Here is a 24,266-nt window from a genome sequence, read left to right on the forward strand (position 1 = left end):
ACAGTGACAGATAATTTCCATAGGGTTCAGTCAGTAACTGCTTACTCATCTGTCAGGATACTGTAGGTACAACAACAGATGTTACATTTTCCAATACTTCCCAACACACACACACACACCCACACAACACTTGTCTGGCTGTGAGTGGCTGTTTTGCAAGGGGCATGGCCTCTCTCTGTCCCCTCTTTCTTACCCATATCATGAAAGCAATACAGTCTCTGTCTGTCTCACTGTCTGTCTCTGTTTCCCTCTCTCTCTCTTACAAACATACAGAGACTCAGAGGCATAGGTGAAGCCTTTGAGGTCAGTAGTGAGACCTCTGTGTCCCATTTCCCTCCCATCCACATACACACACGCACACACACAGATTGGACACAGCAGCAGCAGCAGACTTGGTTGTAAGACCTCCAGTGCGGTGTCCATTACCTGGGTGGCTTCAGGCTTGGCTGTAAACATAACCCTAATGGCCTGGACACTTTGATGTGACGCCCACCCCTCCCTCACACACACACACACACACACACACACACACACACACACACACTCTGATACCACCGAGCAACCAGCCAAGGATAGCTGTCATTCAAACTCAGTTGTGCTCAGGTTGCAGCACTCCAAATCTCTCAGCAGGGATTTGTGGGGCTGTGGGTTTATGACAAACACACACACACACACTCTGTCTGCTCGTCTGTCTCACTGTCTGTATCTGTTTAAAGTCATAAATGTGTTCAAACTCACTTTCTCTTTCTCATGAATACCAACACAGCTACTCCCATGGTCCCTCATGGTTATCTCAGACGTTATCTCAGATGCTCCTCGCTGATATGTCTTTCCACTTTTCACTCTCTCTCTTACCTTCCCTCTCCACTGACAAAGTTACAAACACCACATCAGCATTTACTCACTAATGGATTTGTGTGTTTACACCAGTTGTGGAAACAGTGATAATAGTGGCTGTAAAGTCACTGTTTGCACTCATCTCTCTGGCCTATCACCTTAATTATCTACAGCCGGTGCTGCTTAAGTGTGCCTGTGTGTACATTCATGTGTGTTTGTGTATTTGTCTTAGAGCAACCAGGTGTTTGCAAGGCACTTACAAGACTATACTGCTGTTTACATGTTTTGTATTCAGGAATATGTGACAGATTTTGAGGGTCTTTGAGAACCGATAGTTAAACAACTGTCATCTATAAACTTGTAAAACGTAATTAAGATCCACTTTTGAATTAGCTGAAAACATGAATGACTGTTAGGAAAAGTAATGACACCACAGTATTACATCAACAAGTAATTATTAAGTTATTTGTAACAACATATTTTTAACAAATGATGCAATAATAATGATAACTAATGTAATACCTCAATTAATTGCACACTTATGCCATTATCGGTCAGTGTTATTACTACATTATCTAAGTTAATTAAATGTCAAACATTTTCATTTTAAAATGAATATGCAAATTGGATTATTGCATTTTAATTGTATTTTTTACTCACATAACACATACATATGTGGAAAATTATAATGCTATTGTGGAATTACATTTTCATTTTCAAGTTTACGTTACCATTTTAATATAGTCTGCTATAGGCTTCCATATTTTTCCTGTTGGCTGCAATTTAAGCCTCCAGGCTACATTTCCATGCATTTACATTGGAGTTATTTACAGCAGATCTCAGATTTCCTATTAAATTTTTATAACATGCATGCAATATTGTTTGTTTGCATTGCAGTGTTCAGATTGCTGGTGATAACATTAATTTGTGTATCCTGCTATACTGGAGTTCTGTTTCATTATTTAATCCACTAGAACTGGTTTTAGTTTGACATTTGTCAAATAGTGGACACATTTTTTGGTCAAACCAAACTGAAACATGCTGTCCCAGTGTGCATATGTTTCTTTTTCTTCACTGAGCATCTGGTTTTTCAAAGTGCATCAATTTCTTACAGTTTGTGGGCCCTCTTCAGGCATAAACTGTCAGCTGAGACAAAACATGTGCTGGACCGACCAAAACATGCACGCTAGACCAGACTAGCTGGCTGTGGTCATCAGTCCATCTCTGAAGGGTCATACTATTCTGAGGCCCTGCAGTTATTTCATTTTGCTGTGTGTGCATCCAGTGAGTTGGACCAAAGAGGGATTACATCATGGAAAAAGGTTTCTGATGCCCTGCTCACATTTAGAGCATGATATCATTCTGCCTCACAGTGGGGGCATACACTGATATAAGCAGAGAAACACCCACACACTGACATATAAACGTGAAAGTTCAAACACACAAGCATGGAGATTTGCACACAGTGGCACACCCATAAACACTGGTAAGAGGTTATTTAATGCCCCTGGTGAGCATCGAGACAGCGTCATTTAGACCACAGAGGCTATATGACACTCTGTCCACATGATATCTGATCCCCTGTGCTCCTGTCCAAAGAGTGTGGTGCTTTACTTACTCATCCTCCAGCAACACTTAAAGATAACAGCCTAGGCAAAGATCACAAGGTGGTCTAAAATTTGATATGGCTTTAATCAGTATATTATGCCAATGAACATGCCAGTCGGGTCACTAAGGTGAAAATTAATACCTTCAGTATTATAATTAAAGCTCCAATATGTCCCTTACCTTTTACCACATTAAAAACATTTAGGTTATATGACTATATTTGACTTTTCTCTGCAGAAACTGTGCAAAATGTAACTAAGTGGTGTAACGGAGCCAAAATAAGATGTCATTAAGTATGCCAATATGATGTCATACTGTTGCAAGTAGGTAAATGTTCTGACATAGCAAATCTAAGATATCAGATAACCAATACAAGCCTGTATATTACATCATAGAAACCCTGTGCAGTTTTAAGTTCTGGAATAATTATAGAGAAATACAAATTAAGAAATACAAGATATATTGAATTTCCTCTTGAGGCCAATAATGCATAAGCGTAACGTGTCCAAATATGTCTCAGCTCTTAAAAGACACGATGTGACTCTAAAAATTGCAGTGACTTTAGTTGGTCTTCTGCGTGCATTTATTTATGTACTTAATGACACCATGAAGGTTTAGCTCCTATCACTGCGCCAAAGGCTAATAAATATGTCAGCAGATTGACTGTGTTATGTGAATATGTTGATCACTCGGTTAAAAGTTCAAAATAAACAGCCGAATAGAAATTTTCTTCTCTGCGTTCCCTTCATCCTCCCTCAAAACATCCTTTGATGATACTACAGTGTGTATCTTCCTCCCGACAACCCATAAGAGCAGATGGAATTTCTCCCTTGTGTTTATTTAGATTCAATAGTGCATGTATAATGCCCTTTAGAGCTATACTTCTCATCCTCCTTATACAACATTCCAAGCAAGTGATGCACCAAATTACTACAAATAAAGTTTAGACTGTTAATATATACAACTCTGTGCTGTGTGCTGGGTGGGTAGATTGGGGTGAATTTTGGCAGAAGAGTGTGTAAGCTGCCTGCACCTTGAGTTTGGGGTCACTTTGGATAGATGCAACGAGACTTTGAGGAAGAGAGAAGAAATAGGAAGCTCAAGGATTAGGCAACTTAGACGTATGATCTGCTGGGTGCAGCATTGAAAAAATTGCACCAAAAATAACATAAACTGTACTGTCCTAAACTAAAATTGTGTGTCTAAGATGCATTCAAACTAAGGATACTTGACACATATCTTGAACAGCCACATTTTTTGTGATTGCCAAAATGTTTGTTAAGAGTGTACGCTATAAACGGAAGTAATTATGAAAGCAGCATGTGGTGGTGTTTAGTTTTAGTGGGGATGAGGGCCAACTTTAGGCGAGGAGGGGATTTAAAATTGTGCAGTGAGGTTTAAGTTACAGTTTAAAAGCCTGGTGTTTCAGTTGTTCTGATTTGCTCTGAAGCCAGTCAGCCATGAACAAATGTCTGACACCCTATAGACTTAGGCGTTATGGCAACACCACGGTGTGTCAGATGTCAGTGATACAGTATATGACAACTGGGCTTTATAATGTAATAGCGTTGAAAAAGTTGTGGATATTAATATTTTCATCTGAATACATATTACTTTATACCTATTACTAACAATATTATTTGCTCCTCTGTGAAAAAGGATTTTTTTTATAGGAACCTAATGTTTGAAATACCAAGGAAGAGCTATTCGTTAGACATAAGTTCTGGCTTTTACCATCACTTATTCTATAAAACGTGAAAAAATAAGCTGCAGAGATTACTGCAGTGCCACTGGAGAAGAGAAGAGGCTTCGAGGGGGTCTCTATCATTGTACAGTTATCATGTTGTCATTTGTGAATTCCCGCAGGCCTGTCTGAATAAGTGATTGAGTTGCTGTGTTTGTTGACTCAGCGGGCTCTGTTGTGTGTTGTCCCAGCTGGTCTGTAGGGGAATGGGGGGTGTGTAGCCGGAGCTGCGGAGGAGGGGAGCAGACACGGCAGGTCCAGTGTGTCCAGAGAACCAGTCAGACCAACGTAGACGCCCTGGCTGACTCTCACTGTGCCCAGCCCACCCCAGCCAGGAGGCAGACCTGTAACACACACAGCTGTCCACCAGTGTGGACCACTGGGCCATGGTCACAGGTAAGCATGTGTGAAAGTGATGTGGTATAAGAATAAGAGTTTTCAGTGTGCTTTCACTGATTTCAGTGAGTAAAGGCTTACTACTATAGTGCAACATTTTATCCACATCAGAGAAGAAAAACACTTCAAAGCTGCATACTGGCCATTCAGCCTAAAGAGCTCTACATACTGTGCTGTTAAATGAACCTCTGCCTTGATGGTTTCACCACATTTTATGACCGTGATCTCAATAGCTTTAACTATGAATGTGCCCACTGAGACTACTTTTGTTCTCTGTCCAATCCTTATACATTAAGTGTGGTGACTTGTTTCACTGTTAAACTTTTTTAAACTTCCATTTTACCCCAAATATCCCTAACTACCTGCCACAAACGGTGTCCAGTTTACTTCCTCTCTGCTACTCTGTGGCACAATGTAATGAGTCACTCAGCTAGTTCCTTCACCCTACTGCCCCCTTTTTCTTGGATAGAGGGGAATACTTTCAAGATTTTGATTAAGGCTGTGCCATAAAATGTGTGCATAAGATCAGTATGCATATTGAGGAAATTGTCGGAATACCTCAGAGGAGTTATTAAGGAAGCAAAGCACAATAAGTCACTGTGTGGAGTGTGAATATATGGTAGCCATGCTGAAATGCTGTCAGTGCACTTGACGCATAGTTGGCTTTTTAAGATCTTTGTTCTGTGATATTTCTTTCTATGCTTAAGTAATTTAAAACTACTGTATGGAAGTAATTTTGATAAATACTTTCAGTGAAAGAAAGTAGAGCAGCTATCTGAAATGAATTCAAGATTTGGATGTACTGGAATGAAAAAATGGCGTATATAGCCAATATTCATTTATAATACTGTGCTCTTGTATAATGATAGAACGTTCCTTAGAAGGAGGCCTGGACAAACCTCTAATTCCAAAGAAACTCTAAATGTTAGACACTGCTGTTACAAGAATGTTCACAAATGTGCCCTTCTGTTTGGCCTATGGCAAAAAAAACAACAGAAAAACACAGGATACAGTATTCCTTTAACCATAACGGAAGGTGAGGATTCATATCTCAGTTGAGATTTCATCTATGTACTGAAGTTTCTTTCCTCTTGAGTTAGCATGTTTCCTCCTCACATTTTTGGAAGTATCTGTTGTAAATAATATTGTACTAACCAGATGATCTACCTACAATAAAGAGGAAGGTGTAGCCTAAAACATCAAAAGATATAAAATATCATCATTATCATGTTTCTGTTTGGCAGTGTTCTCGTAAGTGCGGCAACGGCTTGAAGAAGAGGACAGTGCTGTGTACGAGAACCAACCTGGGTGCCCAGGCACACACACTGCCAGACAGTTTGTGCTCAGGCCTGCCGAAACCTGCCAGTCAAGAATCCTGCTTCATCAAACGCTGCCAGAAACAACGCAAAGTCCAGTGGTTTGTCTCCACGTGGCAAGAGGTAATTCTAGAGCAGTTGTGAGGACTGGTGTAAAAAATATGACATCAAAATGAATACAGAAGTTGTAATGCAGTATGTGAAATGTATTTTCTTTCAACAAGTTCTCTCTTAATTTATCTGCTGTTCCTTTCCTTCTTTATTCTCCCAGTGTTCAGTAACATGTGGTCGTGGGTATCAGGCTCGTTTCATCAAGTGTGCAGAAAAGGTATATTATACATGATTTGTCAAGTTAGTAACTTTAAACATTAATTGCGACAGATCCCTCTGTTTCTTGAGTGTGTCATGTTATGTAGTGGCATCTTGTAGCTAACATTTTTATATTTTTCCTAATAAAGGATTCTGCAGGAAAATACAGAGAGCTTGCTGCCAAAAAGTGCCACCATGTCCCCAAACCTGTAGTGGAGTTCCAGAGGCCCTGCATCGTAGCTGAGTGCCCCATCCGCACTACCCCACCAGTCCACCGATGGAGCACACATCATCGCACCCATCCACCTCAACCCCTCCCTCAACCTCTGCCGCAACCAGAATGGCAGTCATCTCCTTGGTCTCAGGTAAATTAAGATAGTGCTTGATCGCAATAGGGAACCATACAAGGAGCACTGCACATTTTCTGATCTACAATGGAAAACATTTCACAACGTTTCTGCTTTTCTTTGTTGTTTTTTGGTTAATTCATCAACTTGGTGATTGAAAGGAAAGGAATGCATTAAATGTGTTAAACCTGGCGCGTGCCAATTATAGTATCCCTCAAGCCCTTGTTTCTTTGTCCTACACAGTGCACAGTGACATGTGGAGGAGGAGTGCAGGCCAGGACAGTCCAATGTCTGGCCCAGGGGAAGCCCTTTTCCGGCTGTGCTCTCCATCTAAAACCCTCAATGTCCCAGGCATGCAACACCAACTTCTGCCCACAACCTGAGAAGAAAGGTAATAATGCAGTACTATTTTAATGCTTGTATACAAACTAAATCTTCTAAGCTTCTTGTAATCTGTAGTCTGAACAGTTATCTCAAAATATATGGTCAAGATTGAAAATTCTGCAAGAGGTTTTCATTTATCTAAACAGTAGCTGAAATTGATCATATATTTTATTATTTACAAAACTGATTGATTCCTTTTATTTTTTCTACAGACCTGGCATGTAGGGATTACTTCAACTGGTGTTACCTGGTGCCCCAGCATGGAGTCTGCAACCACAAGTTCTATGGCAAGCAGTGCTGCCAGTCCTGTTCAAATTCAAACCTATAATCATACAAAGTGACTCCATCTGCGACACAGACTAAAAGTAGTTAGATAAACAAAAGACTATATTTGACGTCCATGCTTGACAAGACGGTGTTTTTGCTTTAAGTGTGTGGCGAGCACTGAAAAACAAAGGACATTTCAATGGAAGTGCAAGAGAGTTGCAGTGCCCTTTCCTCTCCCCGCGATGCAGGACATCTGGATACAAGAACTTGATGCTGACAGCACTACACAGGAATGTGATCAGGACAGTACAAATAAAGGAGAGAATTATGAGGAGGAACTCGTAAAATGGGAATCTTGATTAAAGTGAATTGGACTGACATGTCCAGAAGAAACTGAAAACCTGAAAAATCCCAGCTTTGTTTATATATGGTATGTAGTTGAACAGATCTGTACCAAAGACACCCAACAGCTCCCAGTCAACCACAGGCCAACAATGGCGGGCCAACGGTTGACAAGTTTTCCAGAACTGCCATGCAACAACATGTGATACAGCCTTGTCTGCACTGCAATTCTTGATCAATTGGAAATGTGAGGTTTGATAATCAAAAGGGATGTTACAAAGAAGCAAGTAGGAAATATAATTTTACTCTGATTCTTGAAGAAAACAGGCTGGGAATAATCAAAGTGAACTTCCGCAATAGCTGAATGAAAGCTCTGTGCTCTGTGCTGTCATGTAAAAGATTTAAAAAAAAAAAAAAAACTACATGTATCTTACTTGAGAGAACTATCATGAGATGGGTCAAAGCTATGTGAGCTGACTTTCATACTCAGTGGTGCTACAACGTTGTCTTTTGTCACCAAATCAATGTGAAATCCTCAAGTTTCAAGAAAGAACAAATGAATTGTGTGACCCATGTACAGTATTGTTTGTTTTATTTATTGGCTTTACAATACAGCGTTGCTGGAAGACTGTATTAATAAGCAGTATAAATGTGTCCTTTTATTACTCTACCCTAAGCCCATTACCCTTATATTTTGTATCATGTTTCATAAGATTTCATGCTGACAAACTGCACCTTTTTTTATTCAAAACATTTATTTTATTTTTGAAGAAAAATTCAGCGGTGTCAAAAGTGTAATTCAGCCACGTCAACAATGATTGGTGATCCTTTACAACAGCTGCAGAGTGGAAACAGTAATAAAATTTATGAGCATGTTGTTTCAATTGTCACTGTTGCCCTGTTAAAATCCGCATTGTTACTTACAACAACAATGCAAGTTTGCAACAATGCAACCTTTTTAGGTTGTTACCATCCTGCAGTAATACACAAGGTAGTCATGAATTGCATGCATTGATTATGACACAGAAATAATACATTACATATTGGTTATGGTTTAAAAGCACTGACAGATGATGGCTAATGCAATATCAAGGTGATTTTTTTTAACAATGTAAATGAAATAACAAGAATAAATGTGTGTCATGTCAGCAACTCAGCTGCAACAGGAGTCTGGATTTAATTTTTTTCAGCTGTCAGTCGGCGTGAATTCGATATCACTAGCTGGATGTGAAACTTTAAAAGTTTGAATGTATTCTTGCAAAAGAGAAAAGGGTTCAGGAAGGTAACTTGATCCATTTTTTGGCTGAAGTCTTCAACTGGGCACGGTGTTGTCACCTGTCCTGACAAAGGATTTTTCTTCAACAAACATATTTATAACATCACTATCATCGTTACATGTTTTCACCTCCCTCTTTAATAGGGACTAGACTGTTCCTTTGCATATTAGACACTGTATCTTTAATACAGAACTATGTACCTTTCAGACTTGACAACTGCAATGTCAAACATCCTCTATGTTCCTTTGCATGCTTTAAGATGTCACCAGGCAGGGCTCTTCATTTCCCCATGGACTAAGACAAAATCATCCTGCAATAACATTTTCCTACCATAAACCCTTTCTTTGGAATAAACAATTGGTAATCTGTCCATAATTTGTGTTTTTCTTGTGACTACTAACTTTTATCCTTTACCTCTATCTCCACAATTCAGAAAATGAGCGTAGTTTAGGCTTAGTGCAGGCTTAGCTACCTTTCTTCAGCCTTTTTTTAGGAACCTTTAGCAATTGTTAAGCAGTTGTTGGCCACTTGGGTGCTCCTTTTAGCTGTTTTGGTCTTCACTAACCACTGAGGGAAATATCTGGCTCTTTAGCAGCTAAATGCTCCACTTTATTCACTAGTTAGTTGCTAACTTTGTCTGTCTGCCATGGTCAGGTAGCATACAGTAGGTTTTTAGAGCTATTTCGATGAAGACAATTGCTTGGTCCAACTCAAAACAAGGCTGATGAGAGCTGTGAGACTGAATCAAGATAGTACAGTTGCGGCCAGTAAAACCAAAACATAGCTGAGAATGCTAAAATGCTCCATAGAGCTGCACGGGTATGTCACTTCCAGCATGACCTTTCACTTGAATATAAAGACATCAAATAGTGCAGCTTTAAGTTTAGAGGATGGGGTGTTCATCCTCCTTTATGGTTTCTTGCTATGGCTATTCTTTATATATGTATCCTCCTAACACTGCTTTCTCTTTCAAGTGCCATGCACCAGACCCCACCTCTCATGCATCAGTGTTCTTAAGGTAAGTATTTACTGGGGTATTTGAGGTATACAAGTAAACTTGTTTGCTATGATAACACTCTTTTTTTCTAGCCAATATTAGGTTTAGTTTCTTAGACTGAGCATGTCCAACACGTATTTTGAAACCCATGTGTGTGGTTAATTTCATGGATTTCAAGGTTTTTATTGTCATTCTGACACATGTAGAAGTAAAGAATAAATACTGAAAAATACCAGGTAATAAGAATGAATATTATAATAATTAAAAGTATAAATCTTTAAAATAAAGTACTTAAGTACTTTAATGCACCAGCACCACACTACAGATTAGAATTACATGTCATAGTATAGCCTGGTGAAACTCAAAGGAAATATGATTTGGTGTTTAAGAAATCATCCTGTAGCCTGATACTTAGACTCTAGTCTTCAGTCTACAGAGGAGTGCAGCATATAAGCCAGCACCCTGGCTAACAGTAATGCCAATGTGGTATTAGCCATTTCAACACCTATGACATATTGTGTCTGGGCTTTACTCTTTAATCATTTCTCACTAAGTCAAGGAGACACAGATGCCCAAAACAAGATCACCATTGTCATAATCCCTGGGGCACAGCGCTAGAGCCTTTGGAGGGAGTGTGAGGGAAGAGAGAAGCAGGGTCTGAGAAGAGAGAGAAACAGAGTAAAGAGGAAAAGGGAGGAGTGAGGGCATCTATGTATTTGGTGCTGTCATACAAAAATGCTGTGAGAAAAGGAGGGAGTGAGCCAGAGGGAGAGGTGGTAGAAAAAAAGGGGTTTTCCTCCTTGTCAACCATGTCTCTGTAGTTGATATACAGTTGGCCAGCTGTGGGCACTGTATTACTCTGTGTGTGTGTGTGTGTGTGTTTGACTGTCTTTGTGTCAGCGTGTGCAGAAACTATTTCACTCAATAAATGTAGGCCAGGGTAGGGCATGTTTTGTGTCTTAAGACATTCAGTGACACAAATCTGTTTTATTAATCAATGCCAGTCTGCTGACAAAAGCAATAACAACGGCACACACACAGAGTCAGATTACTCTAACCCACCCAAGTTTCTGGAATGTACCATCATCAGCCACTTTGCATCCCAGTCAACTCAAAACTCAATCTTCTGCAGAAGAGAGGAAAGGAGAAGTGAAAAGTTTTAGTGTTACTGTTCAAAGATCAATGTCTTATGTCAATAATTAGGCAGGTCCAATAATATTTCATTGCTTTCATTTGTGACTTTTTCTTTGACTTTCATTTGACAGTTTAACATTCAATAATTTGCTGCTGCAGTTTAACAAAGAAAAGAAGAGGAGAAAATCCAACCACACAAGAGGAAGGGGATTGCAAGGATAAAGCTTTTTTTGTTTATAAAAAGATAGCGATCAGACAAAGGCTTCCTGTAGATAGAAAGAGTTGATTGAAACAAATCTGGCAACATCTAAAGTGTTACCTAACCCATGTAAAGTAACAGGAGATTATCTGTCAGAGACAGACAGGAAGAGAGAAAGCATGCACAACACCCCCTTTCCACTTTAAAGAAACTATGCTATCTCTGACTGCATCTGTGTGGAGAGAGTTGGCTCTTTAGCCTGGAGGCTACACTCAGAAGGTTCATCTGAAGTTACAGGGTTATTATCTTTCCATCAGGATGCACCTACAGCAATCCCATCACATTTAGTTGCTTCCTCTCAGCTATTGGAATTACCAGGCTGGAGACAACCTGCTGCCACAGCAATAAGGACCATTGTGGAGCACAACAAACTGGGACACCCGTCTCCAAAGTGCATCTCCATTTACTTCAAAAGCTTTTTTAAAATTTTGGTAGAAAATGGTGTACAAAGGGTCAGTTTGAAAAGGAATGTAAAATAAATTCTTGAACTTATCCAGTGGGTTTTAAATTGCACTTATGAGCAATCAGTTACAATTCTTTGCCTCATCTTAGGTTACATTGAGTAACATTGTGAGCCAAATCAGTTTAGCACAGCGACACAGTTGGACTGAGGGCAAAGACCAACTCAAACAGGACCATAATAATGAGGGTCTGCATGGTTATCTCCTGCTGAGAGGGCATACAAATGCACTTAAACTTCATGTCTGTTTTACAGTTTAAACTGGGACTCTTTGGACTCTTTTGTAACTGGACCATCCAAATATTTGCATGTCTAATGGTGAACCCATTGGAAAGACGGAATTTCAGCCAATCATTCTGGTACTCCAGTAGAATAGTTATACAGGATATGTTTGTGTGTGTGTGTGTGTGTGTGTGTGTGTGTGTGTGTGTGTGTGTGTGTGTGTGTGTGTATGTGTGCAAGACAGAGAGAGACAGATAGATTGATTGATAGATTGAGAGAGACCAAGAGAGATAGAGAGAGACAGTGTGGCAGAAACGTTATCTGTGCAACAGCACCCTCTGCTGACCATATATAGAAATCCAAAGCACACTGCAGCACAAAAATAAACGTAAACCACTTGATTCCAATTCAAACAAGTTCGGGTCAAACAAAACTGTGTCATTTGGAGATGTGGAACAGTTAAGGTTGTTGGGATATCGCTTCCTTTATGTATTCCGACATTTAGCATTTGGAAATGTTAAACTGCGCCACTTAACTTCGACCACTATACTACTGTAACGACTGTAGTTTCAGGATTCAGATCATTTTGTTCTATGGCAGTGGAGTCTCTATTACGCCTCAAGAAAAGGCTAGTTCCCTGACCGGGAATCGAACCCGGGCCGCGGCGGTGAGAGCGCCGAATCCTAACCACTAGACCACCAGGGAGACTGTTTCATGTCGAAAAATCCTACTACTATATAGACAACTACACGCAGAACTAATGAGTACTTCTACATTGTTGAGGAATGTACAACGTTAGCTCACTAATTATACACTTAGTGAGATGTATCTAACTCACTGGGGTCTGCCGACTCGTTCGGGACTGTAACATTTGGGAAACACAGCACAGAAAACCACAAAAGACCGACATTTGGCTCTCGGTAAACTATACAGGTCAATTTACATAGGATATTCAGTCTATACTGCCTCTACTGGCCGGTACCATGCATGCATCATGCTGCTGTAACGTTAGCTCATTTGTGTCAGTTACGCCCCCCGTATGTCATAATGAACTGCCTGAACAAAAATCCAAATGACCGCAAACATCGTAATTCGGTCGACAGAAAGTGTAATATGTCCCTGTACACCGGCCTTACTCATACTCAAATAAATGTGTGCCAGAATTTGAATCTGCTAACGACGTAACGCGAAATGTGAATATTCCGTTTAACCGGCATTTCACGAAGCTCCTCCTTCTTGGGTCTTGACTTTGGGTCCTTGGTCAACGTGGGAGACGCGAAAATGTGAAGTTGTTTTGAACCTGTGTGGAATTTCTGTCACCGAGACATGGTCGTCATTTTAAGTAGTTTAGCATAACGGCTCTAAGAGTTTCAGTGGAATTTGTCTTACCATGATGCCAGGAGACAACCAGTCCAAAACGGTCGCAGTTGGCGCGGACGCCACGGTTGGAAACTGTCAGAACTGCTGTGTTTTGCACCAGGTCTGATCACCTGATTATGTCCATTTAAAAGTTTCGTGTTTGTACAGTGAACGTAAAGTCTGTGTGTTTGTGACACGCTTCCTGTTTGTTTTTTTGTCTTAGCGGCTAAATGAACGTGTTCGTGGTTATGAATGTACCTGATTTGTTTTTGTTTTGTTTCTTTTCGCCCCCTCCGATTACAGAGCCTGACCGAATATGTGTCGTCATTTCTGGCTCTGAAACAGAAGATAACGGTTTCAGAGTGAGTATTAACTGATGTTGGTTGCCACGGTGACACGTTTCAACATAGAGAAACTTCAGTTGGACACTAGCATTAGTTTGTCTATTGAAAACAAACACAGTATTTTTGATTTGCACTAAGATTTCTGCGCAGCTCGGAGCAGGTATCGGTAGTTATTTAGTCAGCAATAATAATCAAGTGACTCAACTGGATAAACACGAGTTAGAACTCTTTTACCATCTGATTTTAATTCTTTACTGAATATGGTCACGCAATGATATCAAGGCTATTGTATGATAATTAGCCGTAGGTAGCTAACGTTGCTGCAATCTAAAAGTGTGTCCGTAGTGGTTGGTTATTGTTTTCCTTGATTGGTTCAAAAGCCTTAAAGATATGAGTAAGATAGTTCATATTTTCTACGTACATTTTCATAATGGCATCACTAAGTAAGTAAACACACTCTGATCATGCTGTTTGTATGTGAGGAAATATTCCTAAAAATATTTTAACACAGCATATTGACTTTATCTTTTGAAAGAAGAGTGAAAATATATTACTAATATTCGTTAAAGGTCTCAGTTAATTGTTTTTCCCTGTAGATACCTTCATAAGTGCTCTGAGCATGAGTTTAAATAAATACTATTATGCTGAAACATAGTCTAGTGATATTGTATTTAAGTATCACCAACAATATTAGTGCACAGATGTCTGTCAGGACACAGTTGCTTTATGAAAACATAAGGAATCAGAGCATACAGAATACATTCTGATGCATCTTGTAGTGTTGCATGCCACTGGTTTAACATATGTATGTGCTGTTGACATGTCTCATGCAGTGACACAATCAGGCTTCAGCAACAGCTGGAAGAGCTGCAGATCCATTTGGTTACTCTGGAGAAAAAGACAGCGGATTATGAATCTTTGCAAGCCAAACTTGAAGAAAAGAAGGTATACCCTCTCTCTGTAGAATCCTATTCAGAGGATATTCCTCCTGGTGGTAATAATGTATCTGTCCCTTAATATTTGTATAAGTTTCGTGCTGACATTTAGACTTTGTTTTTTATTTACTTTTTTATAGAGTGCACTTAAGGACTATGGACAGATGTCTGTAGAGATGGAAAAAATGAAGCAGGAGAACTGCAAGACAATGGCAGAGTAAATGATCATTCCAATAATAATTATGTCACACATGTAATGATAATATTGTTATGGTAAAATGTCAACTATTATGTTTCTTATCCCTTAGGAAAAAGAAGCTTGAGGACCAGCTAAAGGATGTAAAAGGTACATTGCAGTCACATGCTGTAACTTTCAAAGTTGCATTATTTGTAATTAATATTTAGTTTAAAAATGTATTAAATGCACTTCTGATTTTTTTGCTAAACTGTCGTTCACACTTTTAGAACTGATGGAAACACAGTCACTTGAAAGTGCACAGCTGAAGAGGGAAAAGGCCGTAGTAGAAAATGATTTGCTAAAAACACAGGTAAGCAAAAAAAAAAAAAGGTCCTCTAATACACTTGAGTCATTTAGGCTGTTACTGATGCTCTCAGAAACTTCATGTACATCTGCTAAAATGTACATTTCCCTCGTCAGACTTCCTTGAGGAAATCTGAGGCACAAACAAATCAAGTTGAAAAATTGATAGAGGAGAATGCCAAGACAACAAGCATGTAAGAACTTTTACTTGTATTAGAGATGTGATAATGATGTTTAAATTATATATTAATGATTGTCTTTCCCTCTCTTAGAATTTATTTATTTAGTTTTTTATTTAACTAAGTCATGGTCTGTATGGGGGGGGGGGGGGGGGGGGGGCATTTTAAACAAAGTATGTTAAATGGCTCTATGTCTTTTTCTCATCAACAGAAAGGACAACCTTGCAAATAAAGTGAGACAGCTTGAAGGTTTGTATTTAAAACTGGATTTTACACAGTATTAAAAAAAAAAAAGTATGTTTGGATGAATTTGTGTTTATATGAAAACCGTTGTTCATTGGTTCAGCGACACAAATCACTTTATTTTTTCTTATTTCAGAATCAGTCTCCAAACAGAATCATCAAATATCCCAACTGACCAAAGAGAAGACCCTGCTGGAGAGAAACATTGATGACCTGCAGGTACAGTACTGACATTTATGAAGGGCGAATTGGAGGAAATGTTTTTTTATCTACTATTGAACTGATTCAGAATAAGCTTGTTTGGCAGTTTTTATGAACACCTAACCATGTGAGGAAAAATCCCTTTCACCCAGTGAAGTGAAATGTTAGATCAGAAATGAAATTGTTGTCTTCAGAACAGATTTAAGTTTTATTTTCAACTGCAGGTAAGGCTGATGAAACTGGAGAGAGAAAGGAATAAAGGTAAGAAAAATATAAAGTGGAATTTACAAGTACAGTGTTACAATGAATGTTAGACTAGAATGAAAAGGTGCAAACAAAATCTGAATCGTCTCCACGCAGAACATCGGAGCACATCGACTCAAGCAAGAGCACCTGAAGAGCCTAAAGTTGACAAAGGTATGCAGTTGGTTTCACTTGTTATGCATCAAATTAATTTGATGAGCTTATCACATGCATTAACTATTATAGCAGATTCTTGTAAGTTTTATTTTTACATCGTATGTGTTTGTGCGTCTTTTTCAGAAAAATTCCGGAATCTGCTGGAGAATTTGTGGGCATGTGTGGAACCTCAACAGCAGCAGTTAGCAAACCTTTTGCACATACCTGGTGAGGCATCATGAAGCCAGTCAGCTCAGTTGCACCTTTTAATGAAATCTTTTACTTCAGATTTTTAAATTTTGTTTGTATTTCTTTCACCATTCCAGAGTCCAATTCCAGCTCCAATTCCAAGGAAGTTATGTCCTCTCCACGAAACAGACTCTCTCATCTGACTAACTCACCTCAGTCTGCATCTCACAGGAGGAGTGAATCCCAAAATTGCCAGATACAGACTAAAGCCACTTATACACAGTTAAAATCCTCTCCTCGTGCGCAGAAAACCATCAAGCAACAAGCATCTCCACATTTAACAAGTAGCAAGAAGCAAACAGACACTCCTACAAAGGGCAAGCGATTATCCAAGCAACACAAAACTGAGGAGTCATCTACCGGCATGGACAGCCCCGACATACCTCTTGAGGAGATAATGAAATTGTTCAAGCCAATTCTTCCATGCATATCACCACTACCAGATTTGGTAAGAATTCAAATATGATGAAAATTGAATGTGTATTAGTGTCAACTATTTGCTCAAGTCACTGTTACAGAGTTGGCCTTTTTTAGTAATTTTAGTAAAGCACAGGTTTTGCTCACCTGGTTATTGTCATGCCATGGTAGTCAGGAGTTTTCACAAATGACATGCTTGTTTTGTCATTTCTTTCAGGACCCAGGGATGGAGTCTATGGAGACAGAGGATAGGGAAAAGGAAACCCCTTCCAAACCTTCTGCTGACTCTCTTCCTCCCCAACAAGAGGAGTCCTTACTCATCACAACATCAAGCCATTGCCTAAAATCTTCCTCATTGCCAGCAAAGGAAAATGTATCGCCAGTGGTCACAACACAGGGAATGGAACAGAGTTCCAATGAAAATGACTCCAAAGACTTGAGAAAAAATGAGTTGAGTGTCATTACTGATGCTGATAACAACTTAATGAAGGACAAAGTACACTGTACAGATGGTGAAGAAATGCATCTTCAAAAAGACATGCAGACTGAGAAGGAGCCAGCAACTGTGCAATTAGTATCCACATCATCATCATCTTCTTCTTCCACATCAGACATAGCAATTTTGGTTGAGGTTGCCTCATTAAGTGCTGGAGCGCGGGAGCCAAGCTGCAGTGTGCATCCCAGTAGTAGCACCAATGAAGATTCAGAAAAAGTATTGCTGGAACACGCTCAGGGAGAGGCGAGCAAAGATCAGTCGGCAAGTATTGCAACAACAGATGTAGACACAACCTCTGGTGATGTCACTGGTGCCAAAATAATCACCCCTGATGGAGGAGAATCACCCAGAACAAGTCATAACACTGAAGTCGCTGAAGATGCATTAGATGTGCAGCCAGTTACTTCCTCAAAACTCACTGGCTCTGTGCAGGACAGCGAGGTTACAAATAATGAAAATGGCTCAGAACAAGGAAAAACTAACCAGGACTCAAGTGGTTTAGAACTGGGAAGTCATGATGCCGCAGACTTGAGGCCCCAGGAGAAGGAAGGGTCTCTTGTTGAGGACTCGGAAATATCTGCCTGTTTGTCAAGCAGTGACAATATCAGTAGTATCTCCAATAAGAAACTTGAAGAGAGAAATGAAAATGATGCATCCATAAATGCTGTCAGGGAGGAAAATGAGAATGAAGCACAAAGAACCGATGCAGTCAATGTAACCGCTTCTCCCTCAGATTCAAATGGTGGCATCAGACCTCCATCACCTCATAAATCTCCAGTGTTGAGGAAGGATGATGTGCATGAGGCCCATGCTGACCAGGATTCTGGTCATGTAAATGATGAGACATCTTTAATAAAGGATGTTCACACAGAGACATTGAGCAGTGAAATAATAGCTGATCATGGGCCTTCTCCTTCTGACACAAAGACTGTTAACTGTGAATCTTTGGAAGAAAACGTACATTCTCTATGCAGGCAGTTGAGTCCATCATGTTTGTTACCCACTGTCAACCTGCAGGCTTTGGAAACTCACCCAAACCCAGAAAAAGTTGACATAAACGGTGAACACCTTTCAACAAACCAAAAAACTCCACAGCCTGTTCACACTTTAGAAGAAGATAGTGTTGTAGAAAAGGCTATTGTCAAAGAGTTGCCTCAGGACAAAATAGATACAAGTGACAAGACAGTGAACAAATCTTCTGTTGGACAAACTGTTAGTCATACCACCTCATTAAAACAGAGCGCTGCTACCACAAATGGACAAGATAAATGTTTGGAGTCATTTACGGAAGGGCTTGAAAAACAAAGCCATATGATCAAAGAAGGAGTCTCCCCAGCTGGCCCAGTGGCATCTGCAGAAACAGCTAAACCATCAGATTCCATAGGCCAACTTCGATCTGAAATGGGCCCTCCACTCCCTCCTCTCCTAACCCCTCTGAGCACACCTCCAAAGCAGGGCAAAACGATCAATCCAAGGCAGGCTATTGGGAAGCTTTTATTTCCCTCTCCCATGGACAGATTGGCTTCTCCTACCACTCCTGTCCAGACCCACTCAACACCCAACAGTCATCAAGTGAGTTCCTCAACCCTCAACAGTCCACTCCCTCCAAGCGGAGTCCCCTCATCACCCCTTCAGTTCGGCTCTGCCACCCCGAAACACGCCGTGCCGGTCCCAGGTCGCCTGCCTCTGACAGCAATAAATTCCTCCCCTTCCTCTGCCTCCAGTCCGTCTCAGGAAAACTCCATGAGGATACTTGACACCATGTACCCAGAGCTTTCTGCCCGCGCCCGAACTCTGAGCATTCTCAGAGGAAACGTCAGTCTCAGCATTTGTTCTTCAGAGAGCGGGACATTAACTACAGCAACCGACAGCCAGATGTCCGGTTTTAAAACTATCAATTCCGCTTCAACGGCCTTCACCAAGACTGAGACGAGAGGAGAAAAAAGACATGCCATCAATTTGCCTCAACTGAAAAACAGCAAATGTCTCAGGCTGGATAACTGCTCTCCTGTTGTCAGTCGCAAGCAGGTGCCTTCCTCCTCTTCAAACAGCGGAGATGAGACCGCCTCACCCCAGACTTTGAGGCTCGGACTGCTCAAAAATGAGACAACTTGTCCATCCATGGAAGGTGGAGAACCCACAGAGCAAAATCTAATAGTCGGCTTTTTAAAGAAAATTGAAAACCAGGTCTTTGATCTGTTGCCTGTAATCCAGAGCCACCTGTATGTCGGGAACCTGCCCAAAAAGCCTGTCTTAAGAGATGAGGAGAAGGAGGTCATCTCTGAGATTTGTCAAAGCAGCGTGGTTAGTATGCTGGTTTATTGTATTTAATTCACCATCTGACTTTATTAGAACACTGTGTAATGTTTTTTTTTCAGTATGAGTAACTGCTCATAATAGTAACACTCAGCATCTTCTTGTACCTACTGTATAAAACTACAAAACAATTGGATTCTTATCCTGTGCAATCAGTACTACAGATTTTTATATACACCCGATTTCTCGTGACATTATTTACATCTGCATAAGTGAATCAAACTGAAGGAGTGAAATATCTTAAGCTCTATACATGTTTGTCATGAACATATCCCATTATTAAGAGGAATGGAACTGTAAGACATTGGTTGCTAGCTTAAACAAAACTCCTTTGCTACTGATTTCCATTTATTCTTATTTAATTATAATAGTAAGGATCATTTTAATATTCACCTGCAATCAAAATTTCTGGAAAATGTTCATGCCATGTGTTTCCTAGATGCATTATCTCTAGATCTCAAGGAGAAACAAGATCTATTAGGAAAATAACATTCATCAGGCTTACGCTGTATTGCAACAACACTTTACTAGTTAAAAAAATGTATTCTCATTGACAGACTTTGCGCATTTCCATTAGTACTTTGGTTGTTGCAAAAGTGAACGCAATACCCCTCTGTGTTAACAGAGGTCAGCACAGGAAGTAGGTTCAGGAGGAAGTACAGATGTGAATGTAACCTCAGTGGTTCAAATATAGCAAGCAAGTGTTTCATGCGTGGCCTCATGACAAAAAAAGAATATATGTAAACAAATCACTGCACTTGGCTCGTGTTTTGTTTTCAAAAGGCTGTGTCCATGTGAACTGAAATTCTGTGCATGTTTTCTGTCTTTTCTCTCCAGATCAAGGCAGATGATATGACTTTGGCCATCCTGAACAAGCTAAAAGCAGAGAAAAGAGACCTCAGCCAAAACTACATGCAGGCCCTCTGTAGAGTCTACACAGGGATCTGTCGACAGAACAAAGACTGGGAGAAGGCTCATGTCCTGGCTTACAGCATTCTTGCAGAAGGTTAGCAATGAACATCATACTGTATTTCTTAAAGCCCTCACACACCCTGTTTTAATTTATTGTGGCTAATTAAGCCCTTTCTCTTAAATGTGTGGACTGTGTTTAGTGCACCTAGAAGCACAACGTATTAGTTTTTTTCATCAGTTTGATTAATGCTTTTTCTTTTCTATTGTGTCCCTATTCCCGCCACAGATTTCCCAGATTGTGCTAAACTGATTTTGTTTATGGTGACAACATGGCCCACTGTGCTCTCCAGCAGAAGTTCTCTGTGCCAGGCAGTACATGCTGCTACCAAACAGAAAGCTCAGGAAGATCTCTTCAGCTGCCTTTCAGCGTTCCTCGGTTGGGAGAAGGTGAAGTATTTTTTAGAGTTAGAGCTTCTGCCTTTGTCATGTTTATATTATTTTACTGATATCAAACTTGTTGGAACATCTGTTTTCCGATCTTACCATAAAATGTCTTTGTTTATACATTGTATAACTATATTTCCACATTTAAGCTGTGCAGTTACACATTGTTGTGAAAACCTGGGCGTTTTATTGATTTCTGTGGAATTTTAGATACTTACAAGGGTTTTTTTTTTACTGAGCAATATCTAACCTGTGTGACCTTAGTTTAGAGTCAGTTCATTATCATATAATCTCTTCTTGTCTGTCTTTCCTGTTGTGTCATCAGACTAACTAGAGTGCACCCTCTAAAATGTAATCTCCCTGTATCTTGGCAGAACCCTCCCTGTGACATCGACCAGCTGATCTCCAGAACAATGTCTAAGATCCGGTCAGGGTCGGGGCTGTCTTTCACAAAACACAGTCGGTATGGGGATGACCTTGGGACTGAAGCTTGGGAACATGTCTTCACACTGCACCTCCTCTGTACACAAAAGACATGGAAGTGGACCTATGAAAATTTGCTAGGGTATGTTATGTTTTCTGACCTCAGCCATAAGTTCTTAATGACTCAAAATTTTGTAACCCGTTTTTTTTTTAATGCTATTTTTAAAGCAAGCATCCTGTGAACCTGTGCTAATTTTTTGCCCTGACAGCAAAGAGTTGTGGCCATTAATGAACACATGGGTGACGCAGTCAAGAGACCAACAAGCCCCCGTCTCTGATGTGACTGTCGCCACCGTCCTCCGGCTCATAGGTCAGTTGTTTTGTTTATTTACTTGGGTGTCAACCATAACTTGACTAATATGAAATTAAATAATCACCAGAGGACAGTTGAGCATGTCATTGTCTTTCCTGTTTTCAAATAGGACGTCTTGGTCAACTGGGAATCAAAGAGAGGTGTTTTTCCTCTGTGGTAACTGTTGCCAACGTCATCAACACATTCGGTAGACACGGACAGAGTGAAGGTATGAAACATGAGAAACCACAGTGAATACGCAAAGATTCTGTTTCGCTGTAACTGATACACAGCCTCTATTGTGTGCTTAAAGCGCTGCCAATTTCCCCCACACATGCCTGTTAGTTTGTTTCAAAGCACAAATCTGATATTTATCTTTTTCATATGTGGGCGCACAAGTGCTTGCTTCTCTGTAAAAAACATATTCCAATACTTCTTTGTTGGCATGTTAATTTCCGTGTTGCCCTCATTGTGCCAGATGCACTGAATGATGATTATCCTAGTGTATTGAAAGAAACAATGCCAGCCAGCAAGTGGATGTTCTTTATGACTAAGAATTCTAATCTTACCATGTCTTTTCTCTCCAGGAGTGCCATGGGAGGTCCAGTTAGCAGCTGTGTACTGCATCTATGAACTGTCTCCCTGCAACCCCAAACAAGCACTGAACGCACTTGCAGGGTGGAGAGAAGAAACGTCTCAGAGCGTCCCATCTGCTGTCACCAGCTGCATTAACCAGTTAGCTTCTGTCTGCAGACAGGTCAAGAGCTGAGAGAGACGCACATGCCGTACACATACATATGGACGTCAAGATTCCGGTCTGTAGCTGTTTTAAAGACTAAATGAATGTCACTGTAAATGTAAATGTAAATCTACCTAAAAATTCATATTATATACAAGCTGTTTACCATTTGGCCATAATTTGAGAACACTGATGGGTCAAAGACAGTTTCAGACTCCTTAAACTGTTGCCTTTTTGTTTTTCATGTGCACTTCTACTCTATATTGAACATGTAAATGTCATGTATGTTCATTCTAATTTGTATCAAATGTTTCCTCAGTTTTTATTCTTTAAGGCATGAGAATTTGGTCTCCTAAAACTTTTAACTGTCCACACCCTGTAATAAATATCCTGACCCACTGCCATTATGCTGTACTCAGGTAATGCTCTAAAATATTGTAAAACATGTACATGTGTGTTCTGGTTTAGCTGTGGTGCTGCTGTAAATGTTACCTTATTCACTTTTTGTAAATATGAGTTGTCCGTGTTTGCAAAATAAGAATGCCACAGTAAATGTTTGTACAGTTTGAGTTTCAGAGGTTATTTAATTTTTCAAATTAAAAATTATACATATTGAACCAAATCATGGCTGTTTTGGTGCAGTCTCTCCTCATCTGCCTCAATGCAATATATTATATAGCCATGAAATTGCCAGTCTGGGGTTAAGAACTGAATATACAGACCTAATATGCATCTGTCAGCGCCATGAGAATCGGGCATTCAAATTCTGACAAAATACAACGCTGTTTAGTGGTAGGTGTTTGAACATTAGACCTCTGTGTTATTCACCACAAGATTAATATAACCACATTAAATATTAGTGATAGAGTCCGCGGCAATAAGATCCAACTAAATTACTACTACAATCACGTTTCACCCTGCCAAGTCGGACCAATGTCAAGAAGTCAAACACACAAGAGCTTCTGTATCCGGCTTAGCCTTCAAAGTAAAAGCCAACACTTGTTCATGCCAACAGAAAACATTTAAAGATGACATCACCAAAAAGCAGTAAATGTACTAACACAGCAATATAAAAATACTCCATTACAAGAACAAGTGCTGCATGAAAAATCCGACTTAAACAAAGGTACATAAGTATTATCAGCTTGATGTAGTTAAAGTATTGCAGTAAAAGTAATGGTTTGGTCCCTCTGATATATTATTATATATGACATCATTAGATTATTAATACTGAAGCATCAGTGTGTAGGCAGCATGTTACTGTTGTAGCTGCTGGAGGTCGAACTAGTTTGAACTACTTTATATAGTTAGCTAGTTTAGTGAGATGATTAATGGGAGAGAAAAGAGGAAAAAACAAAGTTCTGATGCGCAAATCTGTTTTCAGTTTTTGGACCTTTTTTTCCAATCTTTGATTTTGGTGAAATATTGGATTATTTGAACATTTACTGAAATAAAACCATGTGAGAAGTTTAGAGGAAAAATCACTATTTGGTGGAGCTGTTACCAACTCATATCTGAAATGTGACCCCATCTACACACTGCTTTTTGTAAGACGTCAAAAGCAAAAAAGGTTTGAAACCACTGGTTTCATCTCTAGCGATGTGTTGTATTTTAAAAGCTTGTTATATTATCCATTGTGTCAAATCTCCATCTAAAGAATAACTAAAGCTGTCAAATAAATGTAGTGGAGTAGAAAGTACAATATTTCCCTCTGAAATGTAGTGGAGTGAAATCATAAAGCAGCAGAAAATGAAAATACTCAAGTAAAGTACAAGTACATCAAAACTGTACTTCAGTACAGTACTTGAGTACATGTAC

At 39.7% G+C, this 24,266-nt stretch overlaps 2 protein-coding genes and 1 non-coding gene across 4 annotated transcripts in view; 2 read left to right on the forward strand and 1 right to left on the reverse strand.

Moving 5' to 3' along the window:
• The window catches only part of LOC121906334 (A disintegrin and metalloproteinase with thrombospondin motifs 16), a 59,935-nt gene extending 50,371 nt beyond the window's left edge, over positions 1–9,564 (forward strand). The window contains exons 20-25 of the mRNA XM_042425146.1: positions 4,381–4,585; positions 5,830–6,024; positions 6,173–6,229; positions 6,360–6,575; positions 6,801–6,948; positions 7,154–9,564. Coding sequence (XP_042281080.1) covers positions 4,381–4,585; positions 5,830–6,024; positions 6,173–6,229; positions 6,360–6,575; positions 6,801–6,948; positions 7,154–7,269 — 937 coding nt within the window. The 3' untranslated portion in view covers positions 7,270–9,564. The remainder of the gene's footprint in view (positions 1–4,380; positions 4,586–5,829; positions 6,025–6,172; positions 6,230–6,359; positions 6,576–6,800; positions 6,949–7,153) is intronic.
• A 2,968-nt stretch (positions 9,565–12,532) lies between these two features.
• Positions 12,533–12,604, reverse strand: trnae-cuc. The gene has a single exon. It is a non-coding gene; the product is annotated as a tRNA-Glu (tRNA).
• A 356-nt stretch (positions 12,605–12,960) lies between these two features.
• Positions 12,961–23,070, forward strand: ice1 (KIAA0947-like (H. sapiens)). 2 transcript variants are annotated; one of them, XM_042424833.1, is made up of 20 exons: positions 12,961–13,379; positions 13,562–13,620; positions 14,436–14,547; positions 14,678–14,754; positions 14,846–14,883; positions 15,003–15,085; positions 15,196–15,272; positions 15,469–15,506; positions 15,637–15,719; positions 15,926–15,962; positions 16,062–16,118; positions 16,245–16,328; positions 16,427–16,797; positions 16,984–19,566; positions 20,416–20,584; positions 20,777–20,937; positions 21,309–21,499; positions 21,627–21,727; positions 21,840–21,938; positions 22,297–23,070. In XM_042424833.1, exons 1-20 carry the CDS (start codon positions 13,290–13,292, stop codon positions 22,476–22,478), a joined length of 4,692 nt encoding a protein of 1,563 aa, XP_042280767.1. In that variant the 5' UTR covers positions 12,961–13,289; the 3' UTR covers positions 22,479–23,070. The 2 variants fall into 2 exon arrangements, with proteins under 2 accessions (XP_042280767.1, XP_042280768.1); XM_042424834.1 differs by lacking the exons at positions 12,961–13,379; positions 13,562–13,620 and adding an exon at positions 13,660–13,762.
• Positions 23,071–24,266: the final 1,196 nt, after the last annotated feature.

The sequence above is a fragment of the Thunnus maccoyii genome, chromosome 10 (genome assembly GCF_910596095.1).
Source record: "Thunnus maccoyii chromosome 10, fThuMac1.1, whole genome shotgun sequence".
NCBI classification, from domain to species: Eukaryota; Metazoa; Chordata; class Actinopteri; order Scombriformes; family Scombridae; genus Thunnus; species Thunnus maccoyii.